Source organism: Palaemon carinicauda, chromosome 30 (genome assembly GCF_036898095.1).
Source record: "Palaemon carinicauda isolate YSFRI2023 chromosome 30, ASM3689809v2, whole genome shotgun sequence".
In the NCBI taxonomy this organism is placed as follows: Eukaryota; Metazoa; Arthropoda; class Malacostraca; order Decapoda; family Palaemonidae; genus Palaemon; species Palaemon carinicauda.
The window spans coordinates 32110163-32129178 of NC_090754.1; the positions used below are offsets into that span (position 1 = coordinate 32110163).

The 19016-nt window shown below is 46.7% G+C and overlaps 1 protein-coding gene across 1 annotated transcript in view; it reads right to left on the reverse strand.

Moving 5' to 3' along the window:
* Positions 1-19016, reverse strand: part of LOC137622974 (transcription termination factor 4, mitochondrial) — a 67797-nt gene that overhangs the window by 36886 nt on the left and 11895 nt on the right. Inside the window, exon 3 of the mRNA XM_068353586.1 lies at positions 11456-11621. Within this exon, the coding sequence (XP_068209687.1) occupies positions 11456-11621 (166 nt within the window). The remainder of the gene's footprint in view (positions 1-11455; positions 11622-19016) is intronic.

Genomic DNA, 19016 nt, shown 5'->3' on the forward strand with positions numbered 1-19016 from the left:
GGGACTGTAGTAAAACCTGAGGTTCAGGCTGCAAAGACTGCTCAAGCTGAGGAGAAAGAGGTAGATGCATGCGTTGAGGTGGCTGACTCATTGCATGAGGTTCATGTCTCAAGAGTTGCGCTTGCTTCAAGGGTTGAGGTGGCTGCGCAGTAAGAGGTTCCTGTCTCACGAGTTGAGGTTCTTGAGGTGGGTGCTGCGAGAGTTGAGGTGGCGGCTGCGCAGAAAGAGGCTCCTGTCTCACGAGTTGAGGTTCTTGAGGTGCTTGCCTCGAGAGTTGAGGTTCTCGCCTCGAGGAAAGGGGAGGTATCAGCTGCGAGAGCTGAGGTGGCTGCCTCAAGGATGGCAGAGGTTGTCGTACCTCAAGAGGTTGCTGCCTCGAGGATGGTCTTACTGCAAGAAACTCTTGCCTCAAAGGTAGAGGAGGTTGTAAGGCATAAGACTCCTGTCCCCATTGTTGAGGAGGTTGCCGCGTGGTAAGAGGTTCCTGTCTCAAGGAAGGTGGAGGTTGCTGCACAACGCTGGTATCTGGCAACTCCCAACGCGGTAGCTCACGCATGGAGGTAGCTTGAGGAACCTCAACTTCGTACGTCTGGCAGACTGGACTGCATAGAGGAGGAGGAGCGCTCGCAGGAGGAGGTGTAACCTTCTCTGCCTGAAAATCACGCATCAATACCGCAAGCTGCGACTGCATAGACTGCAGCAAAGCCATCTTGGGATCAACAGACGTTGAGGTCTGTTGAGGCAGAGCCTTAACAGAAGTTGAGGTCTGTTGAGGCATCGCCTTACCTCTCTTAGGAGGCGTGCAGTCACCTGATGACTGCGGCGAGTCAGAGCTAGCCCAATGACTACATCCGGGCTGTACAACTCGTGCGGTCTGGACTTTACGCTTAAGAGGTCTTGAGACCTGAGTCCAGCGTTTTCTCCCCGAAAATTCTTCTGCAGACGAGTAAAATAAGGGCTCAATCGTCTGAGAGTGGAAGTGACGATCTCTGTAAGATACGCCCGCAACCACCGAGGATACTGCTGTGCGCCGATCAAGGCCTGCCGAACCCTTTTGCCCTTCGACATTGCTTCTCCCCTGGGCTTGGGAGCTTGCAAGAGGTCCCGGACTGGGAGGACGACTGGCACGCACAGAAGTACCCTCACGCACAACACTGACACTGACACTAGCACTCGGCACAGCACTGGCACTACCACTTCCCACTGCACTTTTCACTTTAAGTTCCTTGACGTCTGCCAAGAGGAACTTGTGGTCACTCACTACCGACTCCACTTTATCACCTAAAGCCTGAATGGCACGTAAAACATCAGACATATCAGGCTGAGCACAAATAGTAGGATCGGGGGTAGCCACTACAGGGGGAGGAAAAGGTTGAGGATCATGGGGTGAGGAATAAAGCGAAGAGCGAGCCGAACTCCTCCTAACTCTCTCTCTCTCTAACTTAGTGGTATACTTGAGGAATCGAACAAAATCAAGTTCCGAAAGTCCGGCGCATTCCTCACATCGATCTTCCAACTGACAGGATTTTCCCCTACAGTCGGAACAAACGGTGTGAGGATCAACCGAGGCCTTCGGAATACGCCTAATACAAGTCCTACATCGTCTTTGGGGAGGAGCTTGAGGAAGGTCGGACATCTTGAATCAAAGAACAGTCAAGGGGGATTCCAATTAAAGCAAAAAAATCGTTAACCATTAATCAAATCAATCTAAAAGCTATCTAAGCTAAGAAACAAGTTTCCTGTATAGCGAAAGCTGAAATCTTAGAGCAATACTTCACCAAAAACCGTGAACAAGACTCCAAAATTATAAGCGTATCCATGTAGGTCTTGCCGGAAGCACGACAGAGGAAAAATTGAGGTGGTGTCAACAAGAAGTACTGCAGTACCTGGCCACAGGTGGCGCTGGTGAGTACACCCCCTTCTTGTATAGTGATCGCTGGCGTATCCCTTCCGTAGAATTCTGTCGGGCAACGGAGTTGACAGCTACATGATTATCGAGTAAGATTAATATTGAAAATAACATTTTTCAATATTAAACTTAGCCGGTGATCATATAGCTGATTCACACCCAGGGGGGTGGGTAGAGACCAGCATTATGTGTTACATTAAGAGCTAAGTATTTTGTATTCCATTTTAGCAGTTATTCAAAATAACAAACATAAAATCAATAAGTACCTGGTAAGGAAGTCGACTTGAACAATTACTCTGCCTTTTTAAGTACGTCTTCCTTACTGAGCCTCGCGATCCTCATAGGATGCTGAGCGACTCCTAGGAGCTGAAGTATGAAGGGTTGCAACCCATACTAAAGGACCTCATCAAAACCTCTAATCTAGGCGCCTCTCAAGAAATGACTTTGACCACCCGCCAAATCAAGTAGGATGCGAAAGGCTTCTTAGCCTTCCGGACAACCCAAAAACAAAAATAAAATATTTCAAGAGAAAGATTAAAAAGGTTATAGAATTAGGGAATTGTAGTGGTTGAGCCCTCACCCACTACTGCACTCGTTGCTACGAATGGTCCCAGAGTGTAGCAGTTCTCGTAAAGAGACTGGACATTCTTAAGATAAAAAGACGCGAACACTGATTTGCTTTTCCAATAGGTTGCGTCGATTATACTTTGCAGAGATCTATTTTGTTTAAAGGCCACTGAAGTTGCGACAGCTCTAACTTCGTGTGTCCTTACCTTCAGCAAAGCTTGGTCTTCCTCATTCAGATGGGAATGAGCTTCTCGTAATAACAGTCTGATAAAATAGGATAAAGCATTCTTTGACATAGGCAAAGATGGATTCTTAACTGAACACCATAAAGCTTCAGACGGGCCTCGTAAAGGTTTTTAAATAGAACTCAAGAGCTCTTACAGGACATAAGACTCTTTCTAGTTCATTTCCAACCATGCGATAAGTTTGGAATATCGAACGATATTGGTCAAGGCTGAGAAGGCAGCTCGTGTTTGGCTAGAAAACCAAGTTGTAGAACATGTAGCCGTTTCGGATGAGAATCCGATGTTCTTGCTGAAGGCATGAATCTCACTGACTCTTTTAGCTGTGGCTAAGCATATCAGGAAAAGAGTCTTTAAGGTGAGATCTTTCAGGGAGGCTGATTGTTGCGGTTCGAACCTGTCTGACATAAGGAATCTTAGTACCACGTCTAAATTCCAACCAGGTGTAACCAAACGACGCTCCTTCGTGGTCTCAAAAGACTTAAGGAGGTCCTGTAGATCTTTATTGTTGGAAAGATCTAAGCCTCTGTGACGGAAGACTGATGCCAACATGCTTCTGTAACCCTTGAAAGTGGGAGCTGAAAGAGATCGTTCTTTCCTCAGATATAAGAGAAAGTCAGCTATTTGAGTTACAGAGGTACTGGTCGAGGATACGGATACTGACTTGCACCAGTTTCGGAAGATTTCCCACTTCGATTGGTAGACTCTAAGGGTGGATGTTCTCCTTGCTCTAGCAATCGCTCTGGCTGCCTCCTTCGAAAAGTCTCTAGCTCTCGAGAGTCTTTCGATAGTCTGAAGGCAGTCAGACGAAGAGCGTGGAGGCCTTGGTGTACCTTCTTTACGCGTGGCTGACGTAGAAGGTCCACCCTTAGGGGAAGAGTTCTGGGAACGTCTACTAGCCATCGAAGTACCTCGGTGAGCCATTCTCTCGCGGGCCAGAGGGAAGCAACTAGCGTCAACCTTGTCCCTTCGTGAGAGGCGAACTTCTGCAGTACCTTGTTGACAATCTTGAACGGAGGGAATGCATATAGATCTAGATGTGACCAATCTAGTAGAAAGGCATCTATATGAACTGCTGCTGGGTCCGGGATTGGTGAGCAAAATATTAGGAGCCTCTTGGTCATCGAGGTTGCGAAGAGATCTATGGTTGGCTGGCCCCAGGTGGCCCAAAGTCTCTTGCATACATCCTTGTGGAGGGTCCATTCTGTTGGAATTATTTGTCCCTTCCGACTGAGACAATCTGCCATGACATTCTGGCTGCCTTGGATGAACCTCGTTACTATTGAAATGTCTAGACCTTTTGACCAGGTGAGGAGGTCCCTTGCGATCTCGTACAATGTCAGAGAGTAGGTCCCTCCTTGCTTGGAGATGTACGTCAAAGCCGTGGTGTTGTCCGAGTTCACCTCCACCACTTTCCCTTGAAGGAGAGACCTGAAGCTTTTCCAGGTCAGACGTACTGCCAGTAGCTCCTTGCAGTTGAAATGCATTGTCCTTTGACTCGAGTTCCATAATCCCGAGCATTCCCTACCGTCTAATGTCGCACCCCAGCCTACGTCCGATGCGTCCGAGAAGAGAACGTGGTTGGTAGTCTGAACAGTCAGGGGAAGACCCTCTCTAAGGTTAATATAGTCCTTTCACCAAGTCAGACAAGACTTTAACTTTCCGGAAACCGGGATCGAGACCGCTTCTAGCGTCTTGTCCTTTTTCCAGTGAAAAGCTAGATGGTATAGAAGAGGACGGAGGTGTAGTCTTCCTAGTGACACAAATTGATCCACGGATGACAGTATCCCTACCAGACTCATCCACAGCCTGACTGGGCAGCGTTCCTTCTTCAGCATCTTCTGGATGGATAGCAGGGCTGGGGGCTGATCGTCTTGTTCAGCAACGTCCTCATCAGAGGTTCCTCATCCGAAACTGATGAGGAAACGGCAACGGAGTGGGCAACGTCTGACTCGCTGAATCCGGTCGCACTGGTGGATGCGTGACGGAGCCGGACGCAATATCATGGCACTGCTGCACAGTCTGTGAACTGTCAACAACCATGGGTGCGCGAGGAAGTACAGCGTCAACCCGAAACTGTCTAGACTGCTGGGTTGTGCAGTCAACACCCTACCGGGTTGCTGAGGTTGACGCACTGCGTCACAACAAGTCACCTCTGCTGGTTGTTGAACGTCTTCCTAGTGACACACTGAACGTCAACAACCACCTCCGAGCGTCGCTTAACGCCAACGTGCGACTGGCAACCCACACTGGGTCGCATCAGTGGAGGAACCACCTCAACTGGCAGACGCGAGTAGGATACCTCAGCGCAACAGGGCGTACAACCAACCGGTTGGAAGGTTGTTGGCCAGAAGGTTCTTCTCCGCATTTAAGTCCTCTATCAAGGACACAAGCTTGGACTGCATGTCTTGCAGCAAAGCCCATTAAGGGTCTACGGGAGCAGGTGTGGCAACAGACGGGGTTAGCGACTGAGGCGGAACCATTTACCATCCCTGGAAGCCTTGTTATGTGTGACATAATAGTACAGCAAAACTTCAAAGGCTCGACAAAAGCTGAGAAGTTGACCTGTAAACAACTTGGAGCGTCTCCTGGCTAGGCGCCAGGGCGAGTCTACCAGAATTGAGAAGTCTATTTGGGCAGAGGCATGAACTTCCAAGCCGAGAACTTTTCTCGTGTCCTATCAGACTCTCGCTCTATAAGCCAGTTTAAAAGAAGGGAAATCAAAGGCTGTATCCCTAAAACTCCTCCTGGTGCAAAAACCAGTCACCTAGCCAACGTAACGCTCTCTAGGAGAGCGAGAGAGCACTAGCTTAACAACAACGGCTTCGAAGTAGCTAGGCCTAGTGTAAGTTCTGACGTTTAGGCGAACGAGGAGCAGCAGTTACAAGATCCGGACGAAGATCCTTAAAAAAAAATCATCATGATTTAATTAAAGTCCATAGGAGGCTAAGCAGCTTAAGGCTCCTCTCCAAATGACAGAGTCCTCAAAGGAATATCAGTAGGAGGGAGAACAGCACTTTCTCATCTACAGGAACCTTGTCCGATAAGCTAGGTTATCTCAGTGAGTCTCTCACTGGTGCATTAGTAGCAGACCAGAAGGCAACGTCATGTAACTGCTTGACAGTCTGTGAACTGTCAACAACTGAACTGTCAACCACAACAGGTGCGTGAGGACATACAGCACTGGTGCATTAGTAGCAGACCAGAAGGCAACGTCATGTAACTGCTTGATAGACTGTGAACTGTCAACAACTGAACTGTCAACCACAACAGGAGCGTGAGGACATACAGTGTTCACTCGAGACTGCTTTGACTGTCTATACTGAGCAGTCAAAACAACTCTAGAATGCGGAGGTTGACGCACAGCGTCAAAACAAAGCTACTTAACTCCACCCTCCTGTTGTTGTGGTAACTCGCGAACGTCAACGGAGGGTAGCGTGCGTCTGTGAACGTCAACGTGCGGCTGGCAGGGTACACTGCGCATGGGTGGTGGAACTCTCACAGGCGGAGTGCGGGAGCAGGTAGCGTCAGCGTCTACTGTACGCACAACCTTGGTTGGTTGTAGGCTAACGGGTGCAGCGTCAACCTTCTCCGCACGATACTCCTGCATAAAAGATGCTAACTGTGTCTGCATAGACTGTAGCAAAGACCACTTAGGGTCTACAGTAGCAGGTGCGGCAACAGACGGTGTTACTGCCTGTTGCGGTACCGCTTTGCCTCTCTTAGGAGGTGAGCAGTCGTCGGAAGACTGCAGCGAGTCCGAACTGACCCAGTGGCTACAACTGGGCCGTTGGACTTGCGCGGAAGGGACCGACTTGCGCTTAATAAGCTGCGAGACCTTGGTCCATGGTTTCTTACGAGAAACCTCTTCCGCAGACGAGAAGTAAATGGGCTCTCTCGTCTTTGTGTGGGTGGGGCGATCTTGGGTAGATACGCCCGAAACCACGGAGGGAAACGTCTGTTCGTTGATCAAGGCCTGACGAACCCATAAGTCGTTCGACATTACTTCTCCCCTGGGCTTGGGAGCTTGCAAGAGGTCCCGGACTAGGTGAACGACAGGCACGAACAGACGAACCCTCGGACGCAACACTGTAACACTTTGCGCATATCACTTTATCACTTCGATTTTCTGTTTTGCACTTATTTCACTGAAATCGAAACTTTTACTGATTTCTACCTGAAACACGCAATTCTACCCTTCATTAAAAGGTAGTAATTGCGAAAACAGTTGTATAATGCAGCTCATTAATACTAGCAAAAACAGAAAACATATAAAGATAAAGAATTCAGTGGCTGGGAAAGAGACTAAACACTAGTTCAATTAAACTACGTTTACAATCTCTCACCGCACATAGCCTGGGGACAAGAATAAAACCCTAGAAACGTTTTACCTTCTTCCCCGTACAGCGACTAGGGAGGAGAGTGACACGAGAACAACGTTACCCGCTTGAACGGAACGTTTTTTCTCCTCTCTCTCCCTCCGTCTCTATCTCTCTCTCTCTTTCTCTCTTGATTTCGCACCTGAGAGAAGAGCCCAATTATATATCGTCAAAAAAAAACATGTTATATGGCTAAAGGAAAGAACTGAAAGGTTTTCCAAATAAAAAGTTCCTTTAATTTAGAATTTAAACCATTTAAGTTAAGAAAGAATGAACGAAACGTCAGAATCGATTTACTCTTACTGCAAAGTGAAACCGTGATACACTCTCTCTCTATCGTAACGATAGAGCGCATGTTGAACGTCCTGAACGTCAACAACTGCGTAGTCTAAAAAAACTAAACGTTAGTACATCTTTGAAAACAGTACGAAGACTATCAAAGAAATTCTTTCATAAAACATTAAATTTAAAAAGTTTTAAATTCTTTAAAGGCTAAATACGATATAACGGGCTCAACGTTGATTAACTTCGGTTCCAAGTTAGGACCGCCTACTATCAGGAAAGGTCGCAAATAAACAAAACATAAAAATTTCTTTTTATATGTTTATAATAAATGGAAAGTTAATCGAAGAGGCCTAAAAAGGCGGAGAGATATAAAATATATAGATCTATCACGTGTTAAGCAAAATTACTAAAAACCTAAACACACTTCCGTCTAAGGGAAGGGTCGGCCATTTAAAAGTGAAAGAGAGTCCATACTCTCTTTGTCACCATAATTAAATCTATCCAAAACGAGTTCAAGTTTTGAGATGAAGATAAAACCCCTGCATAGCGAAAGCTCAAAACTAGAATAGTGTACTTCACCAAATAGTTGTGAAAACAAATCCAGTTAGTAACAGCGTATTTAGTAGGTCTTGCCAGTGGCACGACAGAGAGAAAATTGGTTCTGTGTTGACATGGAGTACTTGAGTACCTGCTCGACAGATGGCGCTGTTGATGTACACCCCCACCTGTATAGCGATCGCTGGCGTATTTTGTCCTTAGGTTTTTCTGTCGGGCAGCAGAGCTGACAGCTACTGTATATGATCACCGGCTAAGTTTAATATTGAAAAATACAAATTACTGTACTTTATATAAAATTTGTAGTTTTTTTTCCCATCATACCTGACGAGGGACTCAGCAGAGTTTGGATGGAACTCCTAGGGTGCCACAGCCCATCCTCCCCCGTCTTCCACCACAAATAAAGCTTCATATGCTGACTGCTACCTCAGAGAGCAGTAGAGCCTATAGGAACTGCGTCACAATCACTCGCCATTCATTTCTATTCCTATCACACTTTTGCCTCACATCTATCCTGTCACCTAGGGCTTTCTAGGAGAGCACCAGCATGTGATTACTCCAAGTTAGCAGCAAAGGAGCAAATGAATATTAATGCACTTACATGTGACTATTCTCAGAAGGCTGCAGGAGTGCAAATAGATAGGAAAACACCAGCATGTGACTGCTCTAGATAGCCACACTGCCTGTAAGACCAAACAATTAAAATTGAAAGAGCTAGTGGAGGTGAGAGGATGGGTGATCGATCGCAAGCCAAGCAGGTAAAGTTGCAGCTTGCAATCGTGTAAATGTGTAATGGTGCTCTTTTAGAGTGCAGAAACTCCTAGTATCATGCCTAATAATGCTCTATTGGCGATGTTAACTAGTGAGATGGAGTTAACGTAAGTGCACGTGATTGCCAACAAACCTGCAATCAAGGGTAAAAGTTGTAACGTTCCAATAGATGTTCGCTATCACAAGCAAAAGTGGTAACTTTCCAATAGATGTAGTGTCATTCACAATCGCTAACAGCTGAGGAGAAAGCAAAGTAGCGTTCACTCTCACTGTCTCTTACTTCTTAGTGAAGGATTGGCCAACACTGTCTCTCTGACGGGAGAAGAAACGGTAGGAGTGCCTTATCTGAAACTCCTATCAATCGGTGTTGAAGGACTAATTGTTCAAAAGGGGAAAAGGAAGAGCAAAGTCCCATTTTCATTTGGCCAACAGTGTGCATAAAAAGTTAGCTGACTATGTGCCTGAGACCGATGAATCTTAAGGTACAAATAGACACTTATACAGAAGGTTATGTTCAGAAAAGGTTAAATAAAAGCTGAATGTATGTGAATTTGTGCCCTAGCATGCTTCTCCATTATCTATTCTCTGTCAGTCAGGGAAGGCGAGTGCTCCAAATGTGCAAGCCTGATATCCTCAATAGCTTTGCGATAATAAGACGCACACGTAATCATGCATACACATTCAGGACATAATCGTGAACCCTTCCTGGCATAAGAGAAGATCTGCTCTTCTGTACTATCCGTTCTTCAGTACCAACTGAAGATGCTACTTTCTCTGAGGCATGAACCATCCGAGAAGGGAAAGAAAGGTTAGATGGAAACCTCCTATTCTTCAACGTGTTGGGAGATTCAGTATCTGAAAGGAATTTCTTCCATTTTGGAGACTGACAACATCCCTACTGTCACTCTGACTTGAGGAAAGTGTGTGTGAGGTCAGCCCCAATCAATTGGGGACAATTGAAAGTAGTCAACAAAAGAAACCACTCTGGGTGATCTCAAACACAAGATGATGGTCACCCAGAGGATGGTCATAATTCTGGCAGTCAGGCAGGTCTATAGGGTAGACCTGAAAGTCCAAATCCTGAGTGCGGGGACACACTAGCGCTCGTAGGCGTAAGGTCTCTTCTTAAAGAGGGTTCCCCATTACACTCCATCCTTGGTGAGAGTGCTGCACAAGTGTGTAGGCGACGCATGAAGTGGTGAGGCACATCTGAGTAGCACATGAGGTGGGTGAGGCGCGTGAGGGATGTAACCCAACTGTTCAAAACCCGTAACAGGCTGATTGCACAGTACTACCACAGGCTCAGGAGAGGAGGGGTTGTCTAGTGGGGACAAGTGAGATAGTCCACACGAGCACTTAGGAGAGCTAGAGCACTGAGGTTCGTTCGTGCGTGTTGAGATACATGTTGCTTGCTAACACAGGGAGAAGCTTGCTTCTCAACAACAGGTGCTCATACAGAAGTTTTCTCCTGTTCAGAAAAGGTTAAATAAAGGCTGAATGCATGCGAAGTTGCACCCTGGCATGCTTTTTCATTAGCTATCTCTGTCAGTCTGGGAAGGCCAGTGCTCCAAATGTGCACGCCTGATATCTTCACTAGCTTTGCAATAATCAGACACATACATAATCATGCATACATATTCACGACTTAATCAAGAATCCCTTCCTGGCATGAGAGATGTTTGTACCATCCGTTTTTCAGTACCAACCAAAGATCCTACTTTCTGAGGGGTGAATCCTCCGAGAAGGGTGAGGAGGGTTAGATGGAAACCTCCTATCCTTCGAGGTGTTAGGAGATACAGTATCTGAAAGGTATCTGTTCCATTTTGAAGGAGAATAACAACGTCCCTACTGGTAACTCTTTGACTTAAGGAAATAGAGGTCAGCCCATATAAATTGGGGACAATTGAAGGTTGATGACGAAAGAAACCACTCTGGGTGATCTTGAACCCAGGACGATGGTTACCCAGAGGACGGTCACGGTTCTGGCAGTCAGGGAGGTCTATTACGCTACATCCTTGGCGAGCATGCAGTACAGATGTGCCTAGGTGACGCATTAAGTGGTGAGGCGCATACTGTACAAACCCGAGTCCTTTAGTAGGGGTAGATTCTGGCGATAGCTGGTAGCGACCAATGAAGAATTATCCAGGTTCTGGCAACAGTAACCCAGTATCACTGGGGGCCTGGGTCTGTCAGCCGTTACTCCAGCTAGCAAAAGAACATCTGTTCTCACTGACGGCTGGAACATCTGTTCTCATGACTGAATCGCAAGTGAATGCTTAGTGAGCAAGAGGGGGTGGGACTCCCCCATTCCCGGCCACATAAAAGTTTACAATTGCTGTGTATTCCAGCTACGCTGATATTCTATCCTATGTAAAGAACGAGGGTTTGTAATTGTATAGGAACTACTATCTTTACTTTTTTCTCCTGTGTTTCCTCATACTGTGTGATCTACAATTAAAGAATAAGCTCAATTCAACCTGGCATAATTTTTTTTATTTTACAAAATGCCTTCCTATAATATATTTCATATAGGAATGGCATTAATAACACAGGAGATGTTAAAGGTGTCATCATAATGGTTTTCCCCATGGAGGTAGTTCGTTCTACCTATCAGTAAATAATATGAGAGCCATGAAAATTTTGTTAAGATGCACTCATTGCATTAAGAGGTCAAGGAATATGTAAAGTACTGGAAAGGGATTTGTCTTTTTGTTAAAGATCACATCATTAATAAACAACAATCTTACCTCGTGGATATACGAGATTTTTTCATCGATAGTATCCCATTGGTCAGTTATAACATTTTGATTATTTTTAATCAAAGTCCTCAAATCCTTTGCTACAAATATTTCAGATAGTTTTCTCACTCTTTTTATGATGGCATTTGGTGGATGTGCAAACACTTGCGGATTTCTGTAAAGAAACAATAAAAAATAAATCTAATACAAACAATATTCAGTTTAACATTCTATAAACAAACTGCTTTGCATAGCAAATTCTCTGCCTAAAAAAATTATATGACAAATTCAGAAGTAATCTGCATTTTTCCTAACTAATAAAAACCTGTGGCTATTTATAGGGATTATCCGTTCGGTGAAGCTGAGGTTGAACTACCCTACTGCTAGTTAGCGGTAGAGGGCAGGTGGGGGAGCCAGGGGTACCTGGCCATCCCTCTCACATACACACCTGTGTTGTAATACGATAGCAACAGTGGTGTGAGGAATTTAAGATATATTAAGAAGCATTAGGTAGTATGAAAGATGCACAGAAGAAGGCATTATTACTTCACACAGCGGGTAAAGAGGTTCGAGAAGTTATTAAGACAAAGCAACCTACCAATGACATAAGTGAATCTGCTATTAAGGCTACCACATATTTTGTGCCTCGGGTCAATAAATTTTTTGGGGGGCTCAAGCCATGTCGTCCAGATGAAAGTTCCTTCGGGCAGCTTCCTACTGTATAATATTTCTGTGAGTGATATTACAACAGAATTACCGTCAGGTATCACGGGGTATTAACCCCCGGAACGACTATCCTAAGATACCGAGGTCGTTTGGAAGCAGGTCTGGTTGAGGGCTACGTGATGATGGACTGCGAGTACGCCTACCTCTACCTCTAGACCTTGGCCGCGAACGCGCGGTTCGTGATTGTGAACGAGATGGTACCATCACGAGCGTGAACGCCTAGACTTTGCTCGTGTTCATGTAGAACGCGATCGCGAGACTCGTCCTAGCGAAGAGGTACACCTTCGAAGAGAGTGTTGAGACCTGCAGTCTCAAGAGCGCGAGGCTCTAGAGTGTGAGCACCTTCTGGAAGAAGAGCGCTCGGATCGTGATGACTTACGATCTGTAAGATCATTCGATCATCGCGAACGGCGATCAGGGGTAGAGTGTCCAGAAGGGCAAGGCAACGGCGATGTTCTTCCTTAGCACTGGTGGTGGTAGGAGCGCTGGTCCCCGGTAGATGAACACCTGTAACCTGCAGGTTCCTGTGTGGAGAAACAAAGTGTTAAAGGTTAGGAAACGACGAGGTCCCAGGATGGAGAGAGGGTTCGTCGTCAGCAGGGGACCGTTGGAGAGGCAAACGCGAGTGATCACTTCGTCCACGCGTGGAAGGGCCAGGAGAAGGCAAAAGATGGACCTTGCACAGTTCCAGAGCGTGAGATGTTGACGGCTCCGGAGAAGGGTCCTTCCTGGCACCACGGTGAAGAAGGCGCAGCAGCTCCTCCTTCAAAGGGGGTCCCGAAATCCGCAAGGACAACAACACCCGCTACAAATCTGAAAGGGAGAATGGCTCACCAGTGGCTGGAAGAGAATTTGCTCCTCTTGGCTAAGCAACAACCATCCAGTAACCCAGGGTTGCCAAGGAAATAGTTGGTCTGCGCTCCTGTTGGATCGTCCCTTGGAAGAGCGTGAGGGAGGAGGAGCTTTAGAAAGAGATCTGGGGGTGCGTGAAGAAGAAGAATACGCTTTCCTAGCCCGAGGGAGAAAGATCGCGCTTTGCCTTCTTCTTCCTGAGCCGCCCAAGTTTCTCCCATTGGAAGACAAGCAACTCTCTACACTCTGCGCAGATCAAACCTTGCTCGCAGCGATGCCCACTGCACGAAGTAAAAAGAGTGCAGGTTGGTCTGCAACGAAGACATGAAAGTACCGCACGCGGCACCGTCGCGCCCTGGACACATTTGCATGAAGGCAATCGTAGAGAGAACACGCACACCTAAAAAGGAGAAAGCAAAATCAAAAGTCGAATGACAGTCAGGGAGAGAGAGGACACGTCTGATCTCTACCAAGCCAAAATAAAGTGACGTCTCTCACTGCTGTAAGAGTATATATAGAGGCGGCTAGGTACCCCACAGCCTACCTACTCAAGCGGTTAGGCAGAGTTGCCACCTTGCAATTAAACTCTAATGGCTACCTTCCAGCTACACTGAAAGATAATCCACATAATATAATGGAAGGTTTGTTAGTATGGGAACAAGTACACATTACAGCAAAGGATATTGCACACAATACCAAGAAAAACCCAATACTTGGTAAAGTTTTAGAGAGTTTCATGACAGGTAGGGACTTAAATAAGAACGAGGAATATTGTAAACCAAATATGGATATATGGAGTGAATTGAGCATAACACAAGGTTGTATAATGAAAGGGTCAAAAGTAATTATTCCTAGTTTACTGAGGAATAAGGTTTTTGTCTGAAATACATGATCACCAATGCATTGTCAGATCAAAGTTTATTGCAAGGACTTTTGTCTGGTGGCCAGGTGTAGATAGAGATATTGAATTATTTGTAAGAAATATGTTATTTTCATTAGTAAAATAAACTTTTGAATATACTTACCCGATAATCATGTAGCTGTCAACTCCGTTGCCCGACAGAATTCTACGGAAGGGATACGCCAGCGATCACTATACTAGAAGGGGGTGTACTCACCAGCGCCACCTGTGGCCAGGTACTGCAGTACTTCTTGTTGACACCACCTCAATTTTTCCTCGGTCCACTGGTTCTCTATGGGGAGGAAGGGTGGGTCAATTAAATCATGATTATCGGGTAAGTATATTCAAAAATTTATTTTACTAATGAAAATAACATTTTTCAATATTAATCTTACCCGATAATCATGTAGCTGATTCACACCCAGGGAGATGGGTGAAAACCAGTGTACATGTATATCAGTAAGCTAAGTATCCCGTATTTCATATTATCAGTTATTCAAAATAACAATGAAATTATAAGTACCTGGTAAGGAAGTCGACTTGAACCATTACTCTGCCTTTAATAAGTTCGTCTTCCTTACTGAGCGCAGCGTTCCTCTTAGGAGGCTGAACAACCCTAAGGTGCTGAAGTATAAAGGGCTGCAACCCATACTAAAGGACCTCTACACAACCTCTAACCTAGGCGCTTCTCAAGAACGAATTGACCACCCGCCAAATCAAACAGGATGCGGAAGGCTTCTTAGCCTACCGTAACAACCCAAAAAACAACAATAAAAGCATTCAAGAGAAAGGTTAAAAAGGTTATGGGATTAAGGGAATGTAGTGGCTGAGCCCTCACCTACTACTGCACTCGCTGCTACGAATGGTCCCAGGGTGTAGCAGTTCTCGTAAAGAGACTGGACATCTTTGAGATAAAATGATGCAAACACTGACTTGCTCCTCCAATAAGTTGCATCCATAATACTCTGCAGAGAACGGTTCTGTTTAAAGGCCATCGAAGTGGCTACAGCTCTCACTTCGTGGGTCCTTACCTTCAGCAAAGCAAGGTCTTCATCCTTCATGTGAGAATGAGCTTCTCTAATCAGAAGCCTTATATAATACGAAACTGCGTTTTTGGACATAGGCATCGAAGGTTTCTTGATGGCACACCATAAGGCCTCTGACTGTCCTCGTATAGGTTTTGACCTTTTAAGATAGTATTTCAGAGCTCTGACAGGGCAAAGAACTCTCTCTAGCTCGTTACCCACCATGTTGGAAAGGCTAGGAATTTCGAACGATCTAGGCCAAGGACGTGAAGGAAGTTCATTTTTAGCTAAAAATCCGAGCTGTAAAGAACATGTTGCTGATTCGGATGTGAATCCTATGTTCTTGCTGAAGGCGTGAACCTCACTAACTCTTTTGGCTGTCGCAAGGCAGACGAGGAAAAGAGTTTTGAGAGTAAGGTCTTTGAAGGAAGCTGACTGGAGAGGTTCGAACCTAGGAGACATAAGGAACCTTAAGACTACGTCTAGATTCCAGCCTGGAGTGGACAAACGACGTTCTTTAGAAGTCTCGAAAGATTTAAGGATGTCTTGTAGGTCCTTGTTGGAGGAAAGATCCAAACCTCTGTGGCGGAGAACTGAAGCCAACATACTTCTGTACCCTTTAATCGTAGGAGCCAAAAGAGATCTAACATTCCTAAGATGTAACAGGAAGTCAGCTACTTGGGTTACAGAGGTATTGGTAGAGGAAACTGCATTGGCTCTGCACCAGCTTCGGAAGACTTCCCACTTGGATTGATAGACTCTACGAGTGGATATCCTCCTTGCTCTGGCAATCGCTCTGGCTGCCTCCTTCGAAAAGCCTCTAGCTCTAGCGAGTCTTTCGACAGTCTGAAGGCAGTCAGACGAAGAGCGTGGAGGTTTGGGTGTACCTTCTTTACGTGAGGTTGACGTAGAAGGTCCACTCTTAGAGGGAGAGTCCTGGGAACGTCGACCAGCCATTGTAGTACCTCTGTGAACCATTCTCTTGCAGGCCAAAGGGGAGCAACCAGCGTCAGCCGTGTCCCTTCGTGAGAGACGAACTTCTGAATGACTCTGTTGATGATCTTGAACGGCGGGAATGCATATAGGTCGAGATGGGACCAATCCAGCAGAAAAGCATCCACGTGAACTGCTGCTGGGTCTGGAACTGGGGAACAGTACAAAGGGAGCCTCTTGGTCATGGAGGTGGCGAACAGATCTATCGTTGGCTGACCCCACAAGGTCCAAAGTCTGTTGCACACGCTCTTGTGAAGGGTCCATTCCGTGGGGATGACTTGATCTTTCCTGCTGAGGCGATCTGCTGAGACGTTCATATTGCCCTGAATGAACCTCGTTACCAGTGTGAGGTTTAGACTTCTTGACCAAATGAGGAGGTCCCTTGCTATCTCGTACAGCTTCCTCGAATGGGTCCCTCCCTGCTTGGAGATGTATGCCAAGGCTGTGGTGTTGTCGGAGTTCACCTCCACCACCTTGTTTAGCAGGAGGGACTTGAAGTTCATTAAGGCCAGATGAACTGCCAGCAGCTCCTTGCAGTTGATGTGAAGCGTTTCCTGTTCCTTGTTCCATGTTCCCGAGCATTCCTGTCCGTCCAAGGTCGCGCCCCAGCCCGAGTCTGATGCGTCCGAAAAGAGATGAAGATTGGGGGTCTGAATCGCTAACGATAGACCCTCCTTGAGAAGGATGTTGGTCTTCCACCACATGAGAGTAGTCTTCATCTCTTTGGTGACAGGAATAGAGACCGCTTCGAGCGTCAAATCCTTGTCCCAGTGAGCTGCTAGATGGAATAGGAGAGGGCGGAGGTGGAGTCTCCCTAACTCTATGAACAGGGCTAACGATGATAGGGTCCCTGTTAGACTCATCCACTGTCTCACCGAGCAACTGTTCCTCTTCAGCATGCTCAGAATGCACTCTAGGGCTTGGCTGATTCTTGGGGCCGACGGAAAAGCCCGAAAAGCTTGACTCCGAATCTCCATTCCCAGGTAAACGATGGATTGGGAGGGAATAAGCTGGGACTTTTCTAAGTTGACCAAAAGACCCAGTTCCTTGATCAAGTCCAAAGTCCAGTTGAGACTCTCCAGACAGCGACGACTTGTGGGAGCTCTTAACAGCCAGTCGTCTAAATAAAGGGAGGCTCTGAAGTCCGCTAAGTGGAGGAATTTTGCAATATTCCTCATCAGACGCGTAAACACCATAGGCGCTGTGCTTAGGCCAAAACACAGGGCTTGGAATTGGTACACAACCTTTCCAAAAACGAATCTCAGGAAAGGTTGGGAGTCTGGATGAATAGGAACGTGAAAGTAAGCATCTTTCAGATCCAACGAGACCATCCAGTCCTCCTGCCTGACCGCTGCTAGGACCGACTTCGTCGTCTCCATAGTGAACGTCTGCTTGGTGACATAAGCATTGAGCGCACTGACGTCCAGCACCGGTCTCCAACCTCCTGTCTTCTTGGCCACCAGAAAGAGACGGTTGTAGAAGCCCGGGGATTGATGGTCCCGGACTATCACCACTGCCTTCTTCTGTAACAGGAGCGACACCTCCTGGTGTAACGCTAGCCTCTTGTCCTTTTCCTTGTAGTTGGGAGAGAGGTTGATGGGAGAAGTGGTCAGAGGGGGATTGCGGCAGAATGGTATCCTGTAACCCTCCCTTAGCCACTTGACAGACTGGGCGTCTGCACCTCTTCTTTCCCAAGCTTGCCAGAAGATCTTGAGTCTGGCTCCTACTGCTGTCTGGAGAGGAGGAGAGTCAGTGTTTGCCTTTCGAAGGCTTGGGACCTTTCTTAGACCTGCCCCTGAAAGCGTCTGGACGGGTACTTCCTCGGCTGGGGGCTCTGCCACGAAAGGGCGGAATAAATCTTGTAGCAGGAGTATCGGCCACTGGGGTGCGGTAAGTTCTAGGAACCGAAGGAGCAACCTTAGCCTTACGAGCTGAAGAGGCCACAAGGTCATGAGTGTCCTTCTGAATAAGGGCCGCAGACAATTCCTTGATAAGGTCCTCAGGAAACAGGAACTTAGAAAGCAGAGCAAAAAGTAACTGAGACCTTTGACAAGAGGTGATACCATCGCGAATTGCTTTATCCATACAGGACATTATAAGCATGGCCGAGTCCTTGTCAGAAGGGGCAGTCTTCTTGCTCAAGGCCCCCAGGCACCAGTCGAGAAAATTGAAAATCTCAAAGGCGCGAAAGACACCCTTTAAGAAGTGGTCTAAGTCGGAAAAGGTCCAGCAGACCTTAGAGCGCCTCATAGCCGATCTACGTGGAGAGTCAACCAAACTTGAGAAGTCAGCCTGGGCAGAGGCAGGGATTCCCAAGCCTGGTTCCTCTCCTGTGGCATACCATACGCCCGCCTTAGAAGTCAGCTTAGTAGGAGGAAACATAAAAGAAGTCTTCCCTAGTTGTTGTTTGGACTGCAACCAATCCCCTAACATTCTTAAAGCTCTCTTAGAGGATCTAGCAAAGACGAGCTTAGTGTAGGCCGACTTAACCGGTTGCATGCCTAGAGAAAACTCTGATGGAGGAGAGCGAGGGGTAGCAGAAACAAAATGATCCGGGTAAACCTCTCTGAAAAGAGCCAGGACCTTGCGAAAGTCAATGGAGGGTGGTAACGACTTGGGTTCCTCCACGTCCGAAGAGGGATCATCTAGGTGCGCAGCTTCCTCCTCAGAAACCTCATCACCTGAGGGTTGAGAAGCGAGAGGTAAAGTTACAGCGGTATGCTGAACAGCAGAATCCTGACAAGCGGGTGCATAAACACTTGCGGTCTCATCCTCAAGTCTCTGTTGAAGAGGATGAGGGCTGGTAATGACAAAGTCATGAGGCTGGGATGAAGGAGGTTCTGCGGAGGTTTGAGGAGCAAGTGTGGTGAGAGGCGACTGAAGTAAAACCTGAGGTTCAGGCTGCAAAGACTGGTCAAGTAGAGGAGAAGGTGGTAGATGCATGCGTTGAGGTGGCTGACTCATTGCATGAGGTTCCTGTCTCAAGAGTTGCGCTTGCTTCAAGGGTTGAGGTGGTTGCGCAGTAAGAGATTCCTGTCTCACGAGTTGAGGTTCTTGAGGTGTGAGCTGCGAG